The following is a 27,741-nucleotide window of genomic DNA, read 5'->3' as shown; positions in this document are numbered from 1 at the left end:
CGTTCTTGGGGATGTCACAGAAGGGAAGTGCCATTTCGCTGCACCACGTCAAGGGTGCCTACTATCCACATGGCTTGTCCCTGTCGGCGTTAACCTTGATTTCCTGACGGAAGTGGTGGTCGTAAGGCACGGCAGAGCCTCTCCTTTCCCCCTTTCCACGTGGTGCGCTCTGGAAGGAAGTTACTACGCACAGACAGCTCCTGCTAAGGGAGTGGGGAGTGAAGCATTTGGAGGGTGGACTATCTGTATGAATTATCTGGAATTCTTCTTCATCGAATATGTCTCTTCTCTTGATTTATTTGTTAAATTATTTATTTATATAGTAGAAACGCATGCATTTTATTTTACACTTAAGGTTATATTCCAATACTAATTTATTAATTATATTATTCAGTTTGACCCAGCTTTGGCCATTGGAAACTCTTTCAATTGACTTCTGTGTCCCTTTGTCATACTGCCATCAATGTGAGTTTTGGTGTGTTTTTAAATTTAAAAAATTTTTTTGTGCACTTATTTACATTCTGGCAATGTAAAATGCTCAAGGCTCATTTTGTGTATTTCCTGCCCCAGTCCTAGAATCAGCCATTACTTCAAGTAGCCTTGGCTCCTTTCCTTAGAGAATTGTATTGAAAACCAAGATCTGGGTGCTAGGTGTGCTTGTTGCTACCAAGGAGTTGTTGCTTCTCGTCCCTTTCAGTTAATAGAGCAAGAAGATATATGTGTGTACACTAACCTGTACATATACACACATTCGTAATTATTTCCGTATGTGACCATCTGACTCTATATTAAACAAAACATGAACTGATGCTGATGTCTCCAACTCTGATTCATTACCACATGGATCTTTCTAGACCTCTCTTTCCTTATCTCTAAGTTCCCATCCCAGCAATGAGAAATCCGGCTCCCGCCATCTTTATCATTTACATCAATTTCAGTACACGGGTATAGTGGCTTTACAATCATTAACCTGCACTCCCATGGGAACCGACTTTATCAGCTGGATTTAATGCTTATGCACAATTTCCTTTGCTCTTAGTCTTACAGACGCCATGCATCTCCAAAGCTGGCTAGGTCAGCCCCTTCAGTGATGTTGTCTGAACATCTGCAATACAGTGAGATTGCTTTGTCATAGCGTGCATTTCATCCGGGGATCCTCTGATCTTTTAAATGATTTTTCTTTAATTTGCACACACTAGGTTCACTCTTTGTGCTGTAAAGTTCTATGGGTTTTGACAAATCAGTGGTGTCCTGCTCCCACCATATGGTATCACATAGAATAGTTTCACACCCTAAAAATAACCCCTGTGCTCCACATATCAAGGGGTTATCTACATAACCCCTGTGCTCTACCCGCCCGTTAGACGGGTCCCATGCTAGTCAGAAATAGTCGGGCCTTTTATACTACTACCTTGCTTAGCCATTGGCTGGGGACTGCCAGAGGAGACTGATCTCAGTTCAAAAGCAGAAGCAGACCCTGAAGGCACTAACAGCTGGAGATGCTCAGCTAACCACATGCCTTGGAGCTGGGTTGCTAAGTCCTTTCTTGGAGGGGGATCTGAGTGCTGCAACTCTGTGTCTGCCAGAAATATCTTTGAACATTCCAGACACAGGTTGGCCAAGCACTGGTCAGGAATCCTGAGTAAGGGGTTCCTGCATCAGGTGGGATTTGGGAGCGGATGATCCCATGGGCCCCTCCCTTGCAGCTCTTGGGCCCCGAGGCTGTCGTCGCTTGGCCAGGTTTGATCCAGGCAACCACGTATTCTGTTTCTTATGTTCATTCCGTCTCACTCAGGCCTCTGCTTTGCTTCTTGCACTGGCCATTTCTGACCTGCAAGTAGGATCAGATTTCCTCCTTTCTTCAGGGACTTTCATTGTGGCAAATAGACCAGAAGCTTGTGAGTTGAGAGTTGAAAAACCAAGTCCTGATTGGACTTGTCCCCTGTCTGGAACATGGGAAAAGTGAAACGACCATACTCCCTGCTGACCTTTGCATGTGTCACACCTAGCAAGGTGTGACAGCTTCATTTCCTTCCATCCCAACTCCCACGCCCATGGGTGCCCTGGGGTTTTCACCTGCAGATGCAGAGTCATTCCGGGTCAGTCCAGTCTTTCTCTGCAGGAAGGTGGAAACCATTCAGACTTTCTGAAGAAAGAGTGGCTCTGGGGTTCTCTTCTACCTGTGCTTACTCTTCCTTTTGTTTTACCTGCTTAAGGGTAAAGGCCTGTTTTATTCTTGAAACTTGATGGCTCAGTCTGGCTCCCAATGTCCTAAGATACATAATTAGAGTCTTCACATGGCCTCTCAGGACAGTCTTTCCTTCTAAACCTAAGGAAATTTTTATGTTTACTTTGTCTCTCTTTAGGCTTCATTTGAACATCCGCTTCTGCTTTCTTTGTAGAACACTCCAAGTTCACAGACCCTGTTTGTTTTGCCCAGCCAGAGAACAGTAGCATTTTTTATATTCATGGTGTTTTTGCACAGTGGGTTAGGCATACCGATTTTAATATCAAAGTTTCACCAATTAAAATCCTGCCTTGAACCCAGGCCCTCAGGACTCTTGCCAGCCTTCTGGTTTTCCTGTCTGCGTCATCATTTCTTGGTGGGAAGGCTACAGTCAGATGCCAGGCCAGAGAGTGCAAATAAAGTATTGGTGGATGAATTCTCCTTACCTTCCACCCCCAAGACCAGACAGTGAGGTCGGAATCCGTGCTTAAATACCCAAAGGTCGCTCTGGGTCACTACTCAAAGCTGCATGAGACATGAGACCCCAAAAAGTGCTACGAGTTAATATTCCAAGATGACATTTGGGTTTACTGAGTCCAGGATGTTTGAATTATAAGCGGGTTCTGTCTCTGAAAACACCAGGACAGAAAAACTAGCCTGCTTTAAAAAGAAATCAATGAAAAGCACACAAAGGGTGCACTGTCCCTGAACCATTATGTAGGAATAGAAATGACAAGTAAATGAAATGTAAAAGGAAAGAAGGTTTTTTTAAGTGCTTGCATTCCTCTCCCCGAGAATACAGATTGAAATCGTGAACTTGGAGCTGTTCCCACAGCAGAAGAACGGGGTCACAGGTCAGAAGCACAAGCTCTCTTCTGAAAACTGCCAACTTATTAGAGTTGACAGTTGCATCACCTTGAAACAGGGAACAAAGACTTTCTTTTTTGGCAGAATTCAGTTTTGCTGGCACAAAGTGTTAGGGAACAGTCATGCACAGTGTGGCTGGTAGAATTATAGAGGAATTTCTGAGAATCAGCCTGTGAGCCAAAGGCATTTGGCTAGAAACTTGCACTGAAAACCTGCCTTGTAAGTTAGCATGTGACTTTCACCTGACTTAATTTTCTTCGGCCCCAAGGGTTTCAAGGCCAGAGAAAAAGTTCTCACTAAGGTTGTTGGCGTGTTCACTCTTCAGTGTAAATTGAGGATAAATTCAAAGACAGATCACCAAAGGGAATTTCCCTCTTTGACACCAAGTATAACTGGGATGGTTTTTAAAGTAATGTACTAAAATTTTCTAATCAAAATAGCCTATATGTAATCTTTGTATCTGGGTTAAGTGTGAATGAAGGAAATAAGGACCCAGGGAAGAACAAAGGACTAGGGAGGAGGGGGGAAATCTGAGCCCTGGCTCTGGCTTTGGTGGGTGTCTGTAACCTTGGGCACGTCTCCAGCGTCACGGCCTTGGTTCACTTATATAAATATAAGAAGGTGGAACTAGATGGCCTCTAGGAGCCTTTCCAGCTTTGTTCTAGGAATCAGCCTCTCAGTTGTGATTTTTCCCATGTGTTAGGCGGTGCCAAAACAATCATGTGAGGCAGAATTAGGGCATAGATTTGCAAGAGGGCCATCTTGAGGCTGGTAGCAGGCCTCAGGCAGCCCTCACTTCATCCAACGTTTTTGCAATGATGATTTCAAGTGGACAGTCATACAAGCAGGCACTTATAAATACATTTATTGTGTGAATGAATGAATGAAGCACTCAGGAGAGCGTTAAGGGAGAAAAGAATGAAAGCATTTAGCTGGAGGAAGTTTGTTTGGAATAGGGCATGATTTTGCTTAGGAATGATGGCTGAGGGGAGGTTTTTTGGACAGATCTGGCCAGAGCTAAACTTTAGGAAGTACAGACATACCTTGGATATAATGTAGGTTCAATTCCAGACGACCACAATAAAGCAAATATCACAATAAAGCAAGTCACAATCTTTTTGGTTTCCCAATGCATATAAAAGCTATGCATACACTAAACTATTTTTTTAAAGATTCTATTTATTTTTAGAGTGAGGGGAAGGGAAGGAGAAAGAGAAAGAGAGAAACATCAATGTGTAGTTGCCTATTGCACACCCCCTACTGGAGACCTGGCCTGCAACCCAGGCATGTGCTCTGACTGGGAATCGAACTGGCAACTCCTTGGTTCCCAGGCCAGTACTCAATCCACTGAGCCACACCAGCCAGGGCTAAACTATAGTCTATTAACTGTGCATTCACATTATCTCTAAAAAACAATGTACATGACTTGATTTAAAAATACTTGACTGCTAAAAAACGCTAACCATAACCAAACGCTTGCTGAGCTTCCAGCAAGTCACAGTCATTTTGCTAGTGGGAAGGGTCTTGCCTTGGTGTTAGCAGCGGCTGAATGATCAGGGTGGTGGTTGCTGAAGGTTGGGGCGGCTGTGGCAATTTCTTAAAATAAGAGAACAATGACGTTTGCGGCATCAAGTGACTCTTCCTTTCACGGCCTATTTCCCTGAGCATGTGATGCTGCTTGGAAGCATCTCACACACAGTAGGACGTCCTTCAGAATGGGAGTCAGCACTCTCAAACCCTGCTGCTGCTTTGCCAGCAGGTTTATAGATATTCTAAACCCTCTGTCGTCATTTCAACAGTCTCCGTAGCATCTTTATCAGGAGTAGTTTCCATCTCGAGAAAACACTTTTTAAAACTCATTCATAAGAAGGAACTCCTCATCTATTAACGCAGGGGTCCCTAACCCTAAGGCCGGGGACATACAGATCTGTGGCCTGTTAGTAACCAGGCCTCACGCCAGGAGGTGAGCAGGAGGTGAGCATAGGATGAGCCAGCAAAGCTTCTCATTACTGCCTGAGCGCATTGTCTTCCATGAAATCGGTTCCTGGTGCCAAACATGTTGGGGGACCGCTGTGTTAAAGTTTTATCACAAGATTGCAGCAACTCATTCACCTCTTCAGGCTGCGCTTCTAATACTAATTCTCTTGCTGTTTAAACCACATCTGTAGTTGCTTCCTCCACTGAACCCCCGAAGTCTTGAACCCCTCAGAGTAACCCATGAAGGTTGGAATCAACTTCTTTCAAACTCCTGCTAATATTGCTATTTTGATCTCTTCCCGTGAATCACAAATGTTCTTAATGGCACCTGGAATAGTGAATCCTTTCCAGAAGGATTTACTTTGTCAACATCCCTCAAAAGAATTACTATCTGTGGCTGGTAGAGCCTTACAAAGTGTATTTCTTAAATAATAATACTTGAAAGTCAGAATTACTCCTTGATCTATGGGCGGCAGAATGAATGTTGTGTTAGCAGGCAGGAGAACACCTCAGTCTTGTGCCGCTCTCTCAGAGCTCCTGGATGACCAAGTGTATTGTCAATAAGTAGTAATATTTTTTTTTTATTAATTAAATTTATTTATTTTTTTGAATTGATTATGCTGCTACAGTTGTTCTATTCCCCCCTCCATTTCCCTCCACCCTGCCCCCCCAACCCCACCATTACCCCCCTTTAGTTTATGTCCATGTGTCTCAAGTCCTTTAGGTTCTATATTTCCCAAACTATTCTCGCCCCCCCATCTATTTTCTATCTACTGTCTATGCTACCTGTTTTCTGTACCTTCTCCCCCCATCTCCTCCTCCCATTCCCCTGTTGCTAACCCTCCTTGAGATCTTCATTTCTATGTTTCCACTCCTGCTCTAGCTGTCCTTTTAGTTTGCTTTCGTTTTAGGTGTGGTTGTTAATAACTGTGGGTTTGTTGTCCTTTCACTGTTCATGTTTCTTTATCTTCTTTTTCTTAGATAAGTCCCTTTAACATTTCATATCATAAGGGCTTGGTGATGATGAACTCCTTGAATTTGGTCTTATCTGAGAAGCACCTTATCTGTCCTTCCGTTCTAAATGAAAGTTTCAATAAGTAGTAATATTTTGAAAGGAATCTTCTTTCTGAGCAGTAAATCTCAATAGTGGGCTTAAAAGATTCAGTAAACCATGTTGTTAACAGTTGTACTTTCATCCAGGCCTTGTTTCACTTACAGAGCACAGGCAGAGTGGGTTTACCATAATTCTTAAGGGCCCTAGCAGTGGCTTCAAGTTGCTAACAAGACAGTCAGCCTGTCCTTTGAAGCTTTGAAGCCAGGCATTGACTTCTCTCTAGCTGTGAAAGTCCTAGAGGGCATCTTCTTCCAACAGAGGACAGTTTCGTCTACCTGGAAAATCTGCCGTGTGGTGTAGCCACCTTCATGAATTGTCTCGGCTAGATCTGGACGGCCCGCTGCAACCTCAATGTCAGCACTTGCTGCTTCACCTTGCACGTCTATGCCCTGAAAATGGCTTCTTTCCTTAAACCTCACGAAAGGGCCTCTGCTAGCCTCACATTTTTCTTTTGCAGCTTCCTCACCTCTCTCAGCCACCATAAAATTGAAGAGAGTTGGGGCCTCGCTCTGGATTAGGCTTCGGCTTAAGGGAATGTTGTGGTTGGTCGGCCTTCCAACCAGACCACTCAAACGTTCTTCACATCAGCAATAAGGCTGTTTCCCTTGCTTATCATTCATGCGTTTGCTGCAGAAGCACTTTTAACTTTTTCCAGGAACTTTCCCTTTGCATTCACAGCTTGGCTCAGTGTTTGGTGTAAGAGGCCTAGGTGTTGGCCTGTCCCACCTTTTGACACGTCTTTCTCACTAAATTTAATCATTTCTAGCTTTTGTTTTAAAGTGAGAGACGTGACTCTTTTTTTCACTTGAACACTTAGAGGCCATTGAAAGGGTTGTCGATTGGCCTGATTTCAATATCACTGTGTCTCAGGGACTAGGGAGGCCTGAGGCGAGGGAGGGGGAGGGACGACCGGCCAGTGGGGCAGTCAAGACACAGACGATATTTATCGATCAGATTTGCCGTCGCATATGAACATGGTTCCTAGTGCCCCGAAACAACTACGATCAGTGATCGTAGATCCCCGTAACAGATATAATAATTATGAAAAAACCTTGAAACATTGTGATAATCGCAAAAATGTGACACAGAGCCATAAAGTGAGAAAACAGTGTTGGAAAAATGGCGCCCGTTGACTTGTGCAACTCGGGGTGGCCACAAGCCTTCAGTGTGTAAAAAACACAACATCTGCGAAGTGCAATAGAACACAGTGCAATAAAGTGAGGTGTCCTGTATTAGGATTAGGGGTTATTTCCATAACACTCTTCATCTATAGAGTAAAATGGAGTGACTGCTGGCAGTAATACAGTTCTTCCAGGCACAGGTAATGGGACTCTCTTTCTCCCTGATTTAGTGAGCAGAATATTGATTAGGATTTGCATTGTTTGAGTCTCACAGAAGTCCAAACTGTTAGTGGCTAACCAATGTGTTATTCATTTTTTTTCTCACGTAAATGAAATCTGTAGGTAGGCAATCCAGGGCAGGCTCAGAGGCTCCTGGGTGTAAAGGACTCAGGCTCCTTCAACCTCAGGATTAAGCGTGGCTGCGAGAATCCAGTTTAGCCCCTCAGCATTCAGGCTGGCAGGAAAACAAAGAGCCCCCAAAGGGCTCACTTCCTGTCTTGGGCCATTTGGGCCTCTATAACAGCATACTACAAACTGGGTAGCTTTAAAAAGCACACACACGGGAATTTAGCCCTGGCTGGTGCAGCTCGGTTGGAGCATCATTCTGCACACCCCCAAAGCTTGGGGGTTGGATTCCTGGTCAGGGCACAGGCCTGGGGTGTGGGTTCATGACGGTCAGGAAGCGTACGAGAGGCAACTGGTAGATGTTTTTCTCTCACATTGATGTTTCTCTCTCTCTTCCCCTCTCTCTAAAACATATTTTTAAAAGCCCAGAAATTCATTTCTCTCGGTTTTGAAGCCTAGAATTCCAGCAGCAGCACACCAGCATGGCGGCACTTTGGTGAAGCCGTTTTCCTGGTTCATAGCCAGTGCCTCCTGTGTCCTCACACGGAAGAAGGGAAGGGGTCTCATCTCCCCGGAGCGTCTTTATAAGGACACTTATCCCGTTGATGAGAGTGCCACACTCATGAATTAGCCATCTCCTGGAGGCCCCATTACCTAATAGCATCACCTGTGCAGGTTAGGACTTTAACACATGAAATTTGGAGGGGCACCGACATTCAGACTGCGGTACCCCCTCACTCTCTGTTAATGATACTTCCTGGGAGTTGAACTTAATACATCTGTTTTTATCCCATTGACCAAAACTTAAAAAAATAAGTTTCTCCATGGACCCCTCCTCTAAAGAAAACGAACAAGTTTATTTTAAATGTTGTTATAGGGAAAGCCAAAGTTTGCCTGTTTTGTCTAAAGACAGCTGTCCCATTAGAATAGCCAAAATGATCTTGAAGAAGGAGAACAACGTTGGAGCACTTACATTACCTGATGTCAAGAACAATATGTGGCTCTTCGGTAGTAAATCCAATACATCATAAATTTGGCATTTAAACAATTTCCAAAATGGGAAAGAAGGGGCAGCTCTGAGATACGTATATAGCTCTCCAAGGCAGCTGCTTTGAAGGGTAACACTCATTTGCCATGATTGCTGGGGGCGAAGATGCATGCTGAGCATCAACTTGTAATCCAGACAGAACTGGTTTGAAGCACTGCAGACACTGCAGTGTAAAAATGAAAGAAGTGCAGCCTGGAGTCTGAGCTCCGTGTGAGGGCTCTGCAGCTGGCCTGCCAACTCCGAATCCCGGCGCTGCCATTTCCTAGCCATGTGGCCATGGGCACCTTTAACCTTTCCATGCCTCACTTTGCTCATTTGTAAATTAAGGACACGAAACGTGCCTACCCAGAACATTCTGATGAACACTGAATGAGTTAATGAATCAAAAGCACTTAGAACAGAGGCTGGTACATAAAAAGTGCTCAGCAACTCCTAACTACTGTTACCATCATTCCCCACTGAACCTGGTATCTCATACCTGTTAGCTGCCGTCCTTCTACAAAGCATGAGTAGCATTCTGGGGGTGGGGGGAGTTTTGACACTGAAGGGTGTGTTTTGCAATCTCAGATGAGCAGTCCTGAATTTCAGTTTCTTAAATTTTCTTTCTTTACTATTTTTTCAACATTTAAAAATGACTTACTGGCAGAATTATAATGCCCAAATGAAAACCTTAATACCAGATATCACGTAATACCCCTCCTAGACTTCATCGCTGGCCGTATGTCTCCTTCGACCCTGACTGGCCATCATGTTGCAGCAGCCCACCGACCCCAGGGACTGAGAAAGGTGGGCTGGCTGCCTCCCTCCTCTCTCCTTCTTTTTCTTCTTTTTGGTCACATTAGGCAGAAACTACAGCACAGCATCTAATAGCCAGGTTTTCTTTTCCCTTTACTGCATATCAAAGGCAACACCAAGTGGTCTCCAGCTATTACCCTCTGCTTAAAACAGAACTCTTCACCTACGTGATTGGTTCTGATCCCCAGAACTGGCATTCTGTGCTCAGTCAGCGGGTCAGGTGACAGCAGGGTCCCCCACACTTTCAGCTGGCCTCTGACTGCACCACCGCAGAACCACAAGTGGCAGGGAGGAGGCGTTGCCATAGGTTCAATCGTTTTCCTCAGACAGCTTGTGATCGCATGGCAACAAGCCTGTATCTTCATTAGGAATGTGAAGGCTTTGACTTTGTTTTGTAATTGAAATATAAAAAGCAAGAAGAGTTTTAAACCAAGGGACATTAAGCAGAAGATTTGCAGATTTTGCGTAGTCTGTTCCTGCACTGGCGATCTGTGAGCAGTCTCTAGGGTGGAAAAACAGAACTCAGCTCTGCTTCTGTGGAAGGGGCAAATCATCACGTATGTGGAGCTCTCGGGTCTATGCTGGGCATTTTATCCGGAGAGGTCTCTTAAGTTTAATTCCCAAAGACAAGACTTCTCCTTCAGTGTCTTCCCATCCCTGGGTCTGAAGCCCCAGCTGCTCCTGTCTGGACCAGGTAGGACAGCCAATCAGAGCACACAAGCATCTCTGCAGAGATGCATTTGTGTCCCTTATGGGCAACCTTTCGCATTGTTCTAGAGACTCTTTCTCCCCCTCTTTATCTCAGCTTCTCTGCGCTGCAACAGGGTGTGGGCTTGATTTTTTCTTTTCTTTTAAACAACTTTAGTGACATGTGCTGGGCTTCTCTGCACTTATAGCAATAAAACTCTTCCCAACAGACCGTCTTGTCCACGGGGTGGGAAGACAACATTTTCTTCCTCACCCTCCTCTCCTGGCACCCCTCCCATTTTTTCTTGGTTGACCCACTGGGAATGCAGACCTTTCTCACTGGGAGGGGCTGCATGTTCCTCCGGAGGGGACCGCGGCGTTGACAGGGTCGTGTTTGTGATATCGCTGGCTCTTCAATCACACTGCCGAAGTATTCCCAATAGAATGTGTGAAGAACTTGAACTTAAAAGTTATCTGCCAAGAGTCAACTTTTCCTTAGCTATTTGAAATGCTTCCCATAAGACCTCAGTTCAGTCTCACTACATTTGTACAGATTAACGTTTCTTTTCCCAAATACTTGGATGTACATGTCAACAATGTGGCCGCATCCCAAACTCTAGGAACCTTCTGGCCATAACAGAGTGAAGATAATATATAACGTATAAATAGGAAGTCAAAATTTGACATTAAAAAAGAGAGATTGGCTGTCTCTATTTGTATATATAAATATATATTTATATATGTCTTTATTATGAGTTTTCTGGAAACATGAAGTGTAGCCACAGGCCTCTCTATTCTCCCAGAGCTTCCCATCCGGAATGACAGCTAATGCTGAACACACCCCGGGCGCCGCCTACCCACAGGGTTCACTCATTGAGCACACACCGCGGGCCAGGGTACAGTACGGCACTGTGCCAGGCACTGAGTTCGGATGCAGAGATAAGACAGCGTTCTCGCCACGGAAGAACTCAGGTTCTACTGGAAAGATGAACAAGTGAGGAGATGGCAACAAAATGAGATTGGTAAACGCTATGTTATTGAAACTAACGAGTGTTGCGGGAACGCCAGGAAGAAGGGTGGACCACCTGCGTGTAGAACGGACGCATTTATCAACAGTTGAGCGCCAAGCAGGAACAGGAAACAAAAGTTAATTTTCTGTCTCCACGGAGTTTCCATTCCAGTGCAGGAGACAGACAGTAACAAAAAAGGATGTGACGTCAGGATTCAGGGTAATGGTATAGAAGAGAGCTTTGTGTTGGGTTTGGAACGGTACATAGGTGTTTGTTTGTTTGTTTGTTTGTTTAAGGCACACCAATCTAGGTACCCCTCCCACACAAAAAAGCAAAAACGCTGGGGGTGGAGGGGAGGTGGCTGGAGAGGAGAAAAGTGGAGCATGAAATAGTCTGAAGAGAGAGTTATTCGGTGCAATGGGAGGGATAGGGTGCATTTTTCCTCTGGGTGTGGAAGAACATTCATTCATTCGTTGTCCAAATCGGAAGGGATGCTGAGGGGTAAAAATAAACATACTCCGTTATTTGATTAATCAGGAAATGATTCGGAGAGGGTGAAGTGACTGGTTCCAATTCACCCAGCTAGTCAAGGGCAGAACCAGGATGAACTGTTTTCTGTAGAACTCAGCCCAGGCCTTCCTCCCGCCCGCGTGCGGGCGAGGCTGCAGGCTTGGAAGCGCAGCCCGAGTCAGCCGTGCGGTTCGGGCGCACACTGCCCGCTGACGGTGCCTCTCCGCAGGGCTGCCCCTTCCCCGCAGCTCCTCTTTCAGGCTCGACCTGGAGTTTCCCCTGGCGCCTGCCCGCTGCCCCAGGGCCGCCCGACGGCCCCGGCCGGCAGGGGCAGAGAGAACGACCGCGGGGGACGCGCCCAGGCCGCCAGTCCGCTCGCCCTGTGGCCCTGGGCCGCCGTGGGGCGCCCTGGCTGGGAGATGTCGCGCCCCCTGCCCGGGTGTGACTTGGGCATCAGCGCTGCTCTGTGGCGTCCCCTCGCGGTGACCCGGGTGGCGGGCAGGCTGAACCCTGCATTAGGCTGAGAACGGCTGCGTCTCCAGCACGGTCCTCTTGCCGGCTCTCCACGCCCGGGACCCTGAAGGAGGGCTCCCCGCCCACCCCTCGGCCCCACCCACCCTCCCGCCCCGGCGCCTCCTCCCCGCCAAGGGTCCGGGTCCCGCCGACGCGCCGCGGAGCACAGGCGGCGCGAGCCCGGGCACGAGCTCCAAGCCATGGGAGGCTCCCACTCTCAGACCCCGAGGGGCCGGGAGCCGGCCGGGGAGAGGCCCCCGAGACCCAGAGAAACCGCGTGAGTCCCAGAGGCCTCCCCGGGGCCGCCGTTTGGGGGTTTGCGTGCTAGCCGGGAGTGAAACGTCCGGCCCCTGTCCCACAAGGTCTGGGAAGTTGGGGTACCCACTCGCGCCCGCGGGGGCGCGGGGACTCCGGGGTTGGCCTGGTGAGACAAGCGGCCCCGAGCCTCGCCCTGTGGGGCCCTGAGGGCTCCCTCCCGGCCACAACCCCACCGTGACATAATCGCACCCAAGCAGGGCTGCTGCCCTCCTGTTCTTGCTGCGCGGGTGGGAGAAGGGGACCTCGAGTTTTCCAGACTCGTTCAAGAAGGAAAAAGCGTGTGTGGAGACAGAGCTACTTGCAGAGTGGCCTGGGGCTCGAGTCTCAAAGATAACTCAGCTCGTGTTCGTGTTGGCCTGCAGCGTCCCCGGATTTTGATGCAATGCTTGCTGCTCCCGAGAACCCCCCTCTCCTGTTTGTTCCGAGGTCTTCATGGTGATCTCAGAGAAAGGGCTGTATTGTACTAGTAGCAATTAGGCTTTTGTTCGGGGACAGCAACAATTGGGGACGCCACGTACTGACATGCCAGCATTTTTAGAGAAAGTGATAAGAGCACGTTGCAGGATTTAAAAGATGGCCACACTTCTTGCCAGAGAGGATGCGTTGACAGCTATTTATTTGAGCACCCAAACAAACTTTTAAGTGTTTAATTTCAAAAACTTTTAGACTGTATGAGCTTTGGAGATGAGGTAATGTCAAGGAGTCCACAGTCTATTTTAAATCAGCCAATGCCAAAGCTATTTAATTTGAGAGATTCAGTTAGCCACCACATATAGGCAGCCCAGGCCATGGAAGGGATTTTTGGTCATCTTTTCAAGGCAAAGTAGCTTCCAAGTAACTAAATGATAGATGTTTTAGTTGTGCCTTCTGATGTTTATATATGATCACTAATCTAAACTTAGTTCAGGTAGCTCATTAATCATAAGAATAGCTGAGAATGACTGAGCACATAAAATGTGGGAAACCCTGTTCTAAATATTGTATTGTTTAATCTGCAGGAACACTGAGTTTCTATCATTGCCTCATTTTACTGGTGAGGAAACTGAAGTTCAGAGAAATTAAGTGACCTGTCCAAGGTCACACAGCTAGATGTGGTAAAACCAGGTCCTCTAACTCCAGCGCCTGTGCTGTTGCTGCCTCCTGCAGGAGAGTTGGGACTATCCTAGGAAACAAACAAAAATTATTGACTGATTTGAAAATGAGTGCGGGAGGGGGAGAGAGGGGTAGGCAGAGAGGAGAGAGACACGCATTGATTGGATGTTCCATCCATTTATGTATTTGCTGGTTGCTTCTTGTATGTGCCCCGACCAGGGATCAAACCCACGACCCTGGTATACGAGGAAGATGCTCTAACCAACCAAGCTGCCCGGCCAGGGCAGAAACAGACGTTTATCTCTGCTGCAGAACACACCCCATTTATTTCTTCAGTTCTTCCCGAATAAGGGAGAAATCTGAATTAGCAGTGCTTAAGACCAACTGTGAGGAAAGTGCCAAAGTTGACTTAAGTTTTTAAGAAACAGACATAAGAGGCAGCAGAGCACTGAGACGAAGTAAAACGTTTTGGAGGCAGATGGCTGTGAGTACGATTCTAGGCTCCACGCCTCAACAACTGGAGAGCTTTCACCTGTGCCTTAACCGCCCTGTGTCTGCTTCCTCGTTGGCTAAAGGGGAGTGCAAACAATGTCCCCTTCATGGGCTGTTCTGAGGATGATGTAAGGTCATGTGTACATGCATAACAAGTTATAGTTTTATCTCTGAGCAATATATTGCTTTAGCCCAGGATAAAAATTAACTATTGAATCTTTGTGAACATGTGGCCATGTTTTTTGTGTGTGTGTATCTTGAAAGTAAATATTGGAACCATTCACTGATAGCTGAAGATGTGAACTCAGTGCCTTCTCTGCAGGACTCCATCATTAGGGTCCTGCAGAGGAAGGAATTTGGATTCTGAGTTGTTAAACTACCCAGTGGTTTGGCAGTAGAGGATCTGTCTCGCCAGTGAGGTTCTGCATGTGCCTTATATGTTTAGCAAATCTTACCTAACAAAGATCAACGTAAAAGCTCATCCTTGGTCTTCACCTGGGAACACAGCCCAGGAATCCCTACCCTCCTCAAGCAAATACATTAAGAAGCACATAAACCCATGTAGGCAGTGTTGGGATTATTAATTAGCCTCATCAGGGTGTGCGAGCAATGCTTGATGATGCAACCCTACGAACCAGTTGGTGTGTAGCTGGTGGAAGTCTCTTCAGAAATATGATGCCGTGCCTATAATATACATGAAAAGCAAAATGTATGCAGTTATCCAAGGCCTGCCTTGTTCAGACGTGTGAGCCACAAGTCTCTCCAGGGTCCAAGAAAGTGGAGGATTCATTGTTAATGTCACCCGGCTGCAGATTTCCTGCCGGACATGTGGCTATTGGGGATAATGCTGACCTCAAGGAAGTTCTCCTACTCTGGCCGTTGCATTTTAAAATCTATTGTTCCTTTTTATAAATAAATACATGAAACTCTCACAAGCAGAGCATTACTGGGGGCATTTGTCTTCTGAGGGAGAAATTATGTTTCAGAATGTTCCCAATTTACATTTCAGAGTAATTTAATCAAGTACTAAATGTAACCACATAAACCTCCAAGCAGAGGTCTATTGTGAAATAAAAACAAGTGTGGAGGTACATGAAAATCAAGTCTGACTTTAAGAGAAAACTCATTATTTTTTAATATCGTAGTTGTCTTCCTTCCCCAAAGCCAAGGAATCACACAAGTTGGCTTTGGTAAAAGCCAGGGGAAGTCCCACTTCATTTATTCAGGGGGGCCGCGCAACATGGTGGTCAAATGCAGAAGCTGGAGAATGGAATTTCAACCTGGGGTGAACTTCCAGCTAGACTGCATGCCAGCTTAGTTCAGGAAGCTTTGGGAAATAGTTTAACTCTTCAGTTGGGCAAATTTCTGCATCTTTAAAGTGTCGGTAATAGTGACACCTACGTTTCCAGGTGGTGTGTGTTATCCGTGCAGGGCCTGGTACTGAATGAGTGATCAGCACCTGAGTTATTTCTAATGCATTTTCATGGACATGTGCCTCGGAAGCATGTACTGGGCTGGGTTCTTTGGAATATGTATGCATTGGCCTTTTAACTGTTTTTATTACTCAGAAAAGCTTCATTTTTTTTTTTTTTGTTTAGCTTTCCGATTTGTGCCAGTGTTTGTGATACCTTCACAGCGGTTTTTTTGCTCCTGTTGCGGGGGCACATTCGGCATGCGTGGGCCCCCACAGGCCCTGCTGGCAGGTTGTTTGTTCCAGGCGACCTCGTTAGAACTCTGGGTCTCACCGCATGTGCTCCGCATAGTTGACCTGGGCACACGCAGATGTTGGTGCTTTTCCCACCTTCTTGGTGTGAAGGTGAACAACCCTGTTACCGGGGGTTCAGGACAGCCTGGTTGTGGAGAGGCTGTGTTGTAGGGCAGCCTCCGGCCACATGTCAAATACTGGACTGCTCTGAATGCCTGTATAAACTGTCCCCAGGGAATGTACACTTTTGAGTAAGGCAGGGTCCCTTCTGAAGAGGTGAACTTGTGTCTTAACTCAGCATCTTTTTAAAAAAGATTTTATTTATTTACTTATTTAGAGAGAGAGGAAGGGAGGAAGAAAGAGAAGGAAAGAAACATTAGTGTGTCGTAGCCTCTCACACACCTCCTACTGGGACCTGGCACCCAACCCAGGCATGTGCCCTCACTGGGAATTGAACCTGCAACCCTTTGGCTTGCAGGCGGGCACTGGCCCTGGCTTAGTCCACCGAGCCACACCAGCCAGGGCTCAGCAAGACATCTTAAAGAAGCAAGGCAATAACTTTTTTAAGTCAATTTTCTCCTCAGTTAATTTCCATTTTCTAGAAAGATCAAGAAGACGGACATGTGTTTGGGGAGATGGTAGTTTGGTGAAATGTTTGAAACCACTGATTCCTTAGTTGACTATTTTCAGCAATGAGTCCAGGTGGGCTTCCTAAGAGCAGTAAATAATCTGTGGAGAGAATTGGAGAATGACGTAAAGCAGAAACCATTATTCATTAAGGAGTATGGTGTATAACGAATCCATCTCATACTTGTTGAGCTTGTGTGCCTGGAATGCAAAATGCTCACCTGCTGTCAATTCTTACTGCGTTTCTTGTCCAATCTCTGTTTGCTTTTGGAATATAGAGCAATGGAATAGGTCAATGGCAAAGTCAGGAAGAGTTTCTGAGGTCTGGAGTATTTTTGCTGTGAACCTTCTGATCATGAGAATTAAATGCAGGTTCTACAATGTTCTGGCGAACTTCAAAGTCAGCAGCAACTAAGCCGAAATGCCTCTTCGCAGGCAAGTCGCTGTGGGACAGATGTCTCCGACATGGGGAGGGCGGTGCTGGCTTTGAAGTTTCAAGTCCAGGAAAACATGACGCAAAAGAAGTAAACTTAGGGAACAGTATTTCTGACAACCATTGCTTTCAAGTTCATGGTACTATTCACCACCTTCTTGCCACACAGTTTCAGTTGTCATTAAAAATGCTTAAGTTCCCAGTTGCTGTAGGAAATTTTAACTGTCCATGTAAGATGCGTTAGTGTGCAATTAAGAGAGACTTAAAGAAAGTTTGTGGGAAAGACCCAGGAAAACCAGCTATATGAAGAAAACTACAAAGAATTATAATGTTTAACTTGAAGGAGGGGCTTGAGAGATGTGATATATATACATATATATATTTTAGGGGATGTTGGCTAGCTCCACCTCCAGTAAAGCCAATCGGAAAGGAAATGGTTGGAATGACATGACAAGGGAGTTATTTGTGTGTGTGTTTGTTGAGTTTAGATATCATAACCTCTAGACTGTTGAGGGTACTTGAAACAGCAAAGAGAGTTAATAAGAGAAGGGGAGTCCCTCTCTGAAAATCATTACAGGGTTAAGATAGATACTCTATCAAGGACTGAAACTGTAAGGGGGTTCAAGTATAGTTTTGCTCCACAGTTTCTCCCCTGTTTTTAGCTTCAGTGGTCAATTGTGCCCCACCCCCACCCCGCAGCTGCCCCAGCTGGTATATGTTTCAATGTTAAAAATCAAGAAGACAAAAGGGGGGAAAAGGGGGCCCAGCTGCTGGTGTACTGAGCTAGCAAAGTAGAGTGTCTAATGGCTACTAAATTGGTTAGTAGCCAGAGCGGGCTGCAGGGTCTGTGAATTTGTTAACCCAAGGTCAGGAAATGAACTTGTAGCATCTTGAATGGTCATGGAACATGGAGGTCCATCTTCTGAGGCAGCTCATTGTAGCTATTATGGTGTGCTATTTTTCTGCATTTTTATTGTGGTAAAATATATATAACATAAAATTTACCATTTTAATTATTTTTAAGTGCACAATTTGGTGGCATTAAGTATACTCTCAGTATAGTGAAACCATGACGACCACCCATTTCCAGAACTTCTGCGTCACACCAGCCGGAAACTTGGAACCATTAAACATCATCCCTGCCTTCTCACCTCCGCTGGCCCCTGGTGTCCTTATTCTACCTTCTGTCTCTATCTGCCTATAGGCCTCTCCTATAAGTGGAATTATAGAATATCCTTCTGTGTGGGTTTACTTAGCATATGCCCTCAATGATTCGTCCACATCGTAGGATGTATCAGAATTTCATTCCTTTTTATGGTTGAATAATATGGTGCGTGACAATAATGTATCAGTTTGTTAATCCACTTGCCTGTTGATGGGCACTTGGGTTGCTCCACCTTTTGGCGACTGTGGGTAATTCTGCTATGAACATGGTGCACAGGTAGCTGAGTCTCTGCCTCCCAGTTTGTTGGACGTGTGCCTAGGAACGAGTGCTGGGTCACAGGGCAACTCCACGTTTAACTTCCTGAGGCACCACCAAGCGGTTTTCCACGGGACTTCGCCATTTGACATTCTCACCAACAATGCGTGATGGTTCCCGTTTATCCACATTCTTTCTAACACTTGCTATTTTCTGAGACATTTTTTCTTTTTAAAAACATTAATAGCTATCTTAAAGGGAATCTCATTTTTCTCTGATTACATTTCACTAATAATGAGTGATGTCAATCATCTTTTTGTGTGTGTTGTGGCCATTTCTGTATCTTTCTTTGGAGAACTGTTCATTCTCCGAATGTCCCAAACTTTGCCCAGATTTGAAATAGGTTGTTTGCCTTGTTGTTGTTGAGTCATATGGGCTCTTCGTATGTTCTGGATATTCATTGCCTATCAGATATGTAACTTGCAAATATTTTCTCCCATCTGTGGGTTGCCTTCTCACTGCACTGACAGTGTCCTTTGATGCAGCTGCATTTTTAATTTTGATGAAGTCAGTTTATGTGTTTTTTCCTTTCATTGCTTTCTGCTTTTAGTGTTAATACCAGCAAATCATTGCCAGTCCTGGCCAGGGGGCTCGGCTGGTTGGAGCATCCTCCCATACACAAAGGGGGTGTGGGGTCAATCCCAGGTATGGGGCACATACCTAGGTTGTAGGTTCGATACTAGGTCAGGGTTTGGACAGGTGGTAGCCAACATGTATGTCTCTCTCACTCTCTCTCTGCCCCCTAACCTCCTGTTCTCTCTAAGTCAGTGAATATGTCCTCAGGTGAGGATTTAAAAAAATGAAAACAGAAACATTGCCAGCCCTGGATAGGTAGCTCTGTTGGTTAAAGCATCATCCTGATATGCCAGGTTGTGGTTTCGATCCCTTGTCAGGGGACATACAAGAAGCAACCAATGGCCTTGGCCAGCATGGCTCAGCTGGTAGGAGTGTCTACCCATAAACCAGAGGTTGTGGGTTTGATTCCCAGTCAGGGCACATGTCCAGTTTGCAAGGTCAGTCCCCAATGGGGTTGCTGTGTGAGAGGCCACCGGTCCATGTTTCTCTCTAAATTCTTTCTAACATTCTTTCTAAAATTACTAAGCGTGTCCTTAAGTGAACATTTAAAAAGAAGCAACCAATGAATGCATAAATAAGTGGAACAACAAATTGATGTTCTCTCTCTCCCTTCATCTCTCTCTCTCTCTAAAATCAAATTTAAAAACTTATTAGCCCTGGCTGGTGTGGCTCAGTGGATTGAATGCTGGCCTGTAAACTAAAAGGTTACTGGTTCAGTTCCCAGTCAGGGCACATGGCTGGATTGCCAGCCAGGTCCCCAGTTGGGGGTGTGTGAGTGGGAGCCAATTAATGCATCTCTCACACATGGATGTTTCTCTCCCTCTCTCTCTCTCTCCTTTCCGTTCTCTCTAAAACTAAATAAATAAAGTCTTGAAACAATATTTTTAAAAAGAAATTATACCCAATGTCATGAAGATTTTCCATTATTTCTTATCCTAAGAGTTTTATCATTTTAGATCTTTTATTCCTTGGTAGTTAACGTTTGCAGGTGGTATATTGAAGAGCTTCATCGTTCTACATGTGGATCCAGGGTTCCCAGAACCATTAGTTGAATAGATTATCCTTTCCCCGTTGAATGGTTTTGCTACCCTTATGGAAAATCAATGGACCATATATGTGGGGGTTTGTTTGTGGGTTTTCAGTTCTATTCCATTGATCTGTCAGTCTGTCCTAATGCCAGTACCACACTGTCTGTGTGAAGCATGACCTCGTCTGTGTGAAGCAGGAGCCCTCTAGAGCTGAGGAGTGGTGAGCTTCTAGGGGCAGGGTGGGTACGGAAGGGGCTGGGGAGCACTGGGGAGCCATGAGGCTGGAGAGGTGGACGTGGGCTGGGTGCTGAGGTCTTCGTGGTCATGTGGGAGTTTAGACAGAACTCCAGGAGCCTCAGAGGGGAGTTTCCAGCCAATGGGGTTGGCCGAGGCACCATGGCACCCCTGGACTGAACTGGGGAGACGTGTTCTCACAGAGGGCTCAACCCCATGGTGGGGGTGCTTGAAACCACAGCTTCTCGTCATTCTGCCCAGCACCTCACCACCTACCCAGGCCGCACCCGGAGGAGGGAGCTAGGTTTTCCTTTATGAACATCTTCCCTCGTCTTTTTATTTTTGTATGTTAGCAGTTCAGTAGCATTTTTCTGACATTCCAAATGTTCTATAACAAACATATATTCCTTTGATAATCATAAGGTATTTCAGATTTTAAAATATCTGAAAATTTATAAAACGCAGAGAACTGTAAAGAAAATCAACCACTTGTAACCTCATCACCCAAGGAGGGCCATTAATGTGGTAGGTGAGTGGTACATTTTATTACAATTTTGTGGTTTTTTTCAGTAAATGTATTTTTCATTCTTTTAAAAAATTTAACATTATAACCCTTCCTCTGTATCATTTGCTGAATTCAAAAATATCATTTTATTGCTTGCTTAATGGTACATCATCTGCCTGCATCATCATTTTTATGATTGGTACATTTTTTATTTATTTTTCCTAAGCGGTTGACAGTTAGCTTGGTCACAATTTTTGCTCACATAAATAACACAGTTAATAAATATCTTTATAATTCTTTTTGCATCTCTGATTAATAGCAGAATATATTCCTAGAAGTTGAATTACAGGATCAAAGGGTGTGAAGACCCTTTTGGTTGTATTTTGTTATATGTTACTCCATATTGTCAAATTACTCCCCCAAGCGTCGCACCAAACCGCACTCCCCCACCTGCAGTGGCGCGGCGTCCTCCCCGGAAGTTCACGGCGCCCCTTCCAGCGCCTGCACTGTCATTCTGAGTCATTGCCAACTTGGTAAGAGAAAAAGTATGATCTCATTCCAACTTTTTAATTCATTACCAACGAGAGTGAACTTTTCCCGGTCTGTCTATTAGCCATTTGTAATTACTTAATTCCTTATTTATTTCTTTTTGCCAATTTTGTGCCAAGATGCTAAAATTTTAAAATGTTCATTTGTGAGAGCTTCGTGATGAAGCCAGCTAATATTTACTGAGCGCTTACCATATGCTAGGGAAAGTTAGTCTTGTACATGCATTAACTTTTTATATGATTCTCCCAATAACCCTGTAAGGTGGGTACATTGTCACATCCTCATTTGTGCACGAGGAAACAGACCCAGAGAGATTCTGCAGCCTGCCCGAGGTCTCGCAGCCAGTGACAAAATTGAGATTTAAGCCTAGTGGCCCGAATCCAGAGACCTACATGCCTGGCTGTTTTGTTATGTAAAACCATTAACCCTTGGCTGCCATTTTGTTCGGCTTGGTTTGGTTTTGAGAGGGAGTTTTTTTTAGTGAACTTTTAATTTTAGAACAGTTTTGGATTTACAGAAAATTTAAGCAGATATACTGAGAGTTCCCAGAGACCCCACAAGCGGTTTCCCCTGTTATTAACATGTTATATTAGAGTGGTACTTTTGTTTCAATTAATGAAGCCACCGTTGGTATATTATTATCAGCTAAAGTCTGGGCTTTATTCAGCGTTCCTTCATTTTTACCTGATATCCCCTTTCTGTTCCAGGGTACCACACCGCATTCACTTTTTTTAAAAGATTTTATTTATTTATCTTTAGAGGGGAAGGGAAGGAGAGAGGGAGAGAAATATCAATGTATGGTTGCCTTTCATGCGTCCCCTGTTGGGAACTGTCCTGCAGGGAACCAGCCTGCAACCCAGGAATGTGCCCTGACTGGGAATCGAACCGCCATTGTCTGGTTCACAGGCCCGTGCTCAACCCACTGAGCTACACCAGCCAGGGCTGCACTTACTTTTTAATGTAAATAAACCTGTCCTGTTTTCCTCCGGGGTTTCCTGCTCTGCCCGTGGACATAGTAAGCTCCTTGTATCCGAAGATGGGAAAACTTTTTCTCCCAGTTGTTATAACTTCCTTCTCTTTATAACAAACTGTTTACTGACCCTGAAATTTCTAGACTCTCTAGTGTAAGATAAGGCTCTAACTTTTAAAAAAAAAATATCTAACCAGTTACTCCAGGACTACTATGGGGTATGGAGTTATTAAACAATCCTTTCTTTTCCCACAAATTGGTAATACCATTTTTTAAAATTCTATATTATAATCTCTCTTTCCTTCTGTTTTAACCCTTGATGGTTTTTCTCTTTCCTTTCTCATTCACTCAATAAATATTAATTGACTACATTCTTATGTTCAGGCACTGTGAATGTTATTTATTATTTATGTGGAAATTAATATAAGCAGAGGAGAGCCTTTTGAAATGTACAAAATCTAAAATTTTTTTAATAATATCGGGCACTGGACATTTGCCAGAGAAGTGGAGGTGACCTTGCGAATAGAGCTTGGAAAAAAAGGACATTTATGACTGAGCTTTCCCATAGATTTTACATTGATCTACAACAGTCTGCAGGCCATCTGAGAGTTTTATTTTAAACAGTTTGGCTTCCTGTATGGAAATGGGGGTGCCTTCAAATGCTCTCAGGTGATCTGCATGCTTTCTCAGGCTTACATTTTTCATGGAGAGTCTTGATTTTATTTTTTGTAGTAACATGATATAAAGTTCTAGCATATTCTATAAAAAATGGCAAGTGACAAAACACAGTCCTCTTCTCCTCCTGTACCTTCCACTTCCTGTACCTGTGGTAACTTGGTAACCTGGGACAGTGAGAGGGAGGATCCCTCACTTTCAAGTTCTTGATTCTCCGAATTCTCACTTTCAGGAATATTTTGGATATAATTATCTTGCCTGTAGATAGTGCTGTTTCTTATGGCCAATCATATGGTATGTCTGCTGCAAATATTATGAATAACAATTATTATATTATATATAAATATTATATTACATGTTATGATATAATATTATATCATAGAAATTATATTTGGATTGGTGACATTTAGGGGTACTACCCTAAATTTAACTGAAGTGTGGGTGTTGAATAACACAATTCTCAATAGCTTTAGGGTCATATCTGTCTTCTGAGAGCAGGGTAGTCCCATTTCTAATATGACCCATTTGTCTGTCTGCACTGCATGTTCCCGTAAAAGTCTGACAGCACGTTCTGTCGCTGATGAGAGCTCCCAGGAATCTTGCAAAGATGCTTTGTTTAGAGCAATAGCTCTTAACACTTGGACCATAGGTTCCTTGGTAAAAATCTTATAGAGTTTTCCAAACAAAAATACATGCAGACACAATATATAAGAGTTCGGAGTGTGAGAGATCCTGGGGCCTGTCACCATCTCATTTAATTCTTTCACAGACCCTGTGGGGTATGCACCTAACCCATTTGAGAGATGAATAAACTGGGGCTTGGGAAGGTTGAGAAACGAAGTCCGCAGGGCTGCTAAATGGCAGAGCTGGGATTCAAGTCTGGGGATCTGGCTGCAGCAGTGGAAGCAAAATTCCCAGTCCCTTCAGAGTGGGTCTGCCACAGAGGCAACTCGTTCACCAGCAGAGGTTTCTGTTTATCTGCTAGAAGTAAGTTTTTATGGCTCTTTTCCTTCTGATAACACTTTCAGGAAAGTCAATGTTTGAGAAAATATTGTCCAACCCATTCTGTAGGTAAATATTTATATACTGTATTGTGTTTCCACAGAGCAGATAGAATGCCTCTCCTGGGTTTCCTTGCTGAATCATTTGTGCCTGAATCTTGCTTTTCTAACAACTGCAAGATGTTCGGTTTCTATGGCTACATGGAAATTGTTCCTAAATAGGGGTTTGGGGGAAAAAAACTAGGAAAGGCTTAGACAAGGTATAATGGTGGGAAGCTGCCAGGCATTTTACCTGCCAGACATCTAAGCGTCTTCTAAGCGTTTCTCTGAGTCCAGCAGTGTCTGCTGGTGCCTGTCCCTCCCCCTGTTCCTTCCTTTGCCATTTAAACCTGTGTACGCACTGGTTTCACCATGTGCGAAACCGCGGTGCTTCATAAGTGTCCAGTGACCCATAATGATGACATTTGGGAACACAGGTCAGGCTCTGAATAACGTTGGACCCCCACGTGCAGGTTGGGAGGTACCCTTGAGGACAGGGTTAGAACTGAAATGTGTGTCCAAGTTTCAGAAGTAGCTGACGTTGGCGAGGATGGAGAGAGACAGAGCTAGTAGGTGTAGCCTGGAGCGGGCCTCTCTCGCCTGCTGTTCACCTCCTTCCTGCTTCTTGTCAGGTGAAAGGCGCTGTTCTCCAGTCCTCCCGTCAGGGGGCGCCAGCCACCATGTGCTCCGTTTTTGGCTGGGGCTGGCCGGAGTGAGCAAGGCTATCCAGCCAAACCCTCTGCGGGGTGGGGTGGAGGGAGGGAGTCATCTGGTACCGTTGCAGTGCCTGCAGGGGAGAAGAACGGGTCAGGAAGCGAGGGAGGACGAAACTGAAGTTTCTGATACTTGTTTCCTTCTGCTGCCCGGGATCCTGCCTCTCACGGGTGTGTTGTTTCTCTTCACTCCTGCAGATTGCACGGTTCAGAGCGGTTTTTTTTTTTTGGTGTGGCTTCTGATTAGTTGGAAGCCTTTGTCCTCCTTCCTGTTCGTTGGTGTTCACTGGCTGAATTGTGCCATAAGCACCTTGTATTGGGTGCAGAGGAGGCTAATTGTGACTTTTGTATTTACACAAATATAAATCTTGAAGAAATTCTCCTAAAAAATTGTTGATTGGATTTGTGACAGGACTTTCTGGTGCCCTCTGGCGGCTGCTGTGGCTCCCGGCTGGCAGGTGTGTGCCTACAGCGAAGGTTCTATTCAGAGAGAAGGGGGAGACCGGCGTTTCCCCACCCAGCGGGGTGCGATCTCCCCTAACAAAAGGGGGTGGGGGGGCCCGGCGCCGGGGGTGCAGCCTGCAGAGACCTCCACCCAGACCACTCCAACCCTCACTTGACTGGCTCTTCCAACTTCTCTTTTTTTCAGTCTTTATTGCCCGTAGCCTACACTTTTAAATTTCTCCCGGTGTTTGGCTGTCCTTCCCAGTTTATGATCTTCTTCTCCTAAGTAAAAGTTGTTTTTGTACCCCTGCTAACTGCTTGTCTTGTTTAATCGATTCCATGTCTCTGTATAAAATGGCCAGTAGGCCCGGGAGCATCTGGTATTGGAACTGGAGAGCTTGAGGGGCGTCTGTATGTATGTGTGTGATGTATGTGACTGTGCATATGCATCTCTGTGTGACTGCATGTGTGGGGTGTGTGACATGTATATGTGCCTGTGTATTTGCACAAGTATGTATGGGGAGGCATGTGTGTGCACGGGTGTGGGGAAGTGTGTGTATGTGCACAGGTATGTGTGTGGGGAGCTATGTGTCTGTGTACAAGTGTGTAGGGGAGGTGTGTTTATGTGCACAGGTGTGTGAGTGTATGTATATACCCACGTGTGTGTGGGAGGGGTGTGTGTGCACGAGCATGCACCTCTGCTGCCAGCCCACACTTTCCCACACATCCTTCCCCACAAAGCAGGGACCGTTTCACACATAGAGATGTCAGAAGACTATGGTTTCCCTGCCGAGCCAGAGAGCTCTCTTCAGGGCTGTATTGTGTCTTGTACGGAGTGTGACTGCTCTAGCTGGCAGCCTCGGATCCCGGATTTCTCACATTCTTTGCAAAGCAGGGAGGCTTCTCTGATGCGCCTTGTTCGTCAGTGTGAAACTGTCTCCCGGAGCAGCAGCTTCTGGTGCATCTCTCCCTCGCAGCCAGTGGCATCACCGCCCTCAGGTGCCCCTCCCTCCCTCCTTTCTCCTCTCCTGCTATCGTGTTGTTTCCTTTTTTGGTCATACTTGAGCTTTCCTCCAGTTCATCACTCCAGGGAGGCTGGGAATATGTAAAGCGCATCAGCCCCCGGCCTTCTGCTGTCTGTAATGTGCCCTTTTGTGGGGCGAGTTCAGAGGGAAAGGTCAGGGCCGTGGCTTGTCCACACTGAGAGCCACACAGTAGGCGCCTTTCCAATGAGGGGATTTAACTGAAGTGTGGGTGTTGAATAACACAATTCTCAATGTCTTACTTGAGAAAAAAAAGCCAGCATCCAAGGGAGAAAAGAAAGATTCCAGCACAATATTTTACACTTCTAAAGACACTCTAATAGCTGGGAGTTAAGTAATTTCTTTAAACTCAGGGAGGGAGAATGATTCTGGGAGCATCTGAGGCAGCTTTGTGGCACACCGAGACACCAGGAGCTGTGTAATGAGGCTGAAGCATGTCTCCGTGTGTCCACTCCCCGCACCAGCAGCCCGGGAAATGTGTCTACCAGCTGTCATTACACGAGCCTCACAGAGCACTTAAGGGGTGCTTGACCCAAGAGGCCGGGACTAATGCAAGTGCCCACCGTGCTGGCCTATCCCAGTGCAGAGTCGCAGTTTTGCACAGGCTGAGTCACTGAACGGACTCCGCCTGACCCTGGGATGCCTGCTGGACGTGCCGCAGCTCCCGCAGAAGAGGCCATTTCTCCCGCAGGTGGCTCCTGTGGGCGGGCTGTTCTTTCACCTGTGTCTGCCCCTGAAGATGCTGGATTTTCTTTAGAATACTGCCAAAAAACTGCTGATTTGATACAGAAAATGGGGAGGGGTTAGTGGTGAAAAAGTTTATCGAGGTTATCAGGAGACATACACCGGATGGGCTTGGGCCATGTGCCTGTGCTGAGCTAAGTTGTCGGGTAGGAGGGAGGGGGTGGGGGCTGTGCTGGTGGAATGGACGTTCGGTTAAGTCAGTCACTTTCCCACCCTGCATCAGGGGCCCTGATATCCACACCACAGACCCCGAGAGTGGGAGGGGCTGGATTCTCAAGGAAAAGACGAATCTTCGCTCAGAGAAGGGGGAATGATGTCAGACAGACAATAAGGAAAGACCTCTTACAGCTGCAATTTGGCTGTTGTGAGTCAAGGCCCTTAGTGATGCCGAAGACTCATGCGTATTGTTGAGGGAACTCAGAATATTTTGGATGAAAGGAACTAGCAAATGATATTCAGCCCATGCATACCATTTCAAGGCACATGCCTAGGTTTTGGGTTCAGTCCCCGGTTGGAGTGCGTACCAGAGGCAACTGATCGCTGTTTCTCCCTCACATCAATGTCTTTCTCTCTTTCTCCCTCCCTTCCCCTCTTTCTAAGAATTAATAAATAAAAATTTAAAAATAAAACAAATACATTTTCCTCAGCAGCTATCTACGCCTTGGCCAAAGGAAATAGAAAATATGTATGCTATTACTTCATTGTGGGGGCTAAAAAAATACTTTTCCTCCTGCCTTCTGAGTTTTTCTAGCTGGGCTAATAATCAAGTTGAGAGATCGATTAATAGAAGAAAATCAAATTTTAATATATGTGCGTAGGGAATTCACATAAGCCATTCCAAAGGCAGTGAGGCAAAATC

At 45.5% G+C, this 27,741-nt stretch overlaps 1 protein-coding gene across 8 annotated transcripts in view; it reads left to right on the top strand.

The window, feature by feature from the left end:
- The window catches only part of TACC1 (transforming acidic coiled-coil containing protein 1), a 96,732-nt gene that overhangs the window by 8,034 nt on the left and 60,957 nt on the right, over window positions 1-27,741 (top strand). Inside the window, exon 1 of one of the 8 annotated variants that reach the window (XM_037166913.2) lies at window positions 12,355-12,491. The exons of 5 other annotated variants lie outside the window; for them this stretch is intronic. In XM_037166913.2, the coding sequence (XP_037022808.2) occupies window positions 12,415-12,491 (77 nt within the window). In that variant the 5' untranslated portion in view covers window positions 12,355-12,414. Of the gene's footprint in view, window positions 1-12,354; window positions 12,492-27,741 lie in introns of those variants that run through there. 2 more of the 8 variants (XM_037166914.2, XM_053660086.1) reach the window with 2 other exon arrangements.

The sequence above is a fragment of the Artibeus jamaicensis genome, unplaced genomic scaffold (assembly GCF_021234435.1).
Source record: "Artibeus jamaicensis isolate MK-2021 breed Jamaican fruit bat unplaced genomic scaffold, CSHL_Jam_final scaffold_833, whole genome shotgun sequence".
NCBI lineage: Eukaryota > Metazoa > Chordata > Mammalia > Chiroptera > Phyllostomidae > Artibeus > Artibeus jamaicensis.
Note: the sequence above shows the minus strand (reverse complement) of the source record. Positions and strands in the feature narration are given on the sequence as shown.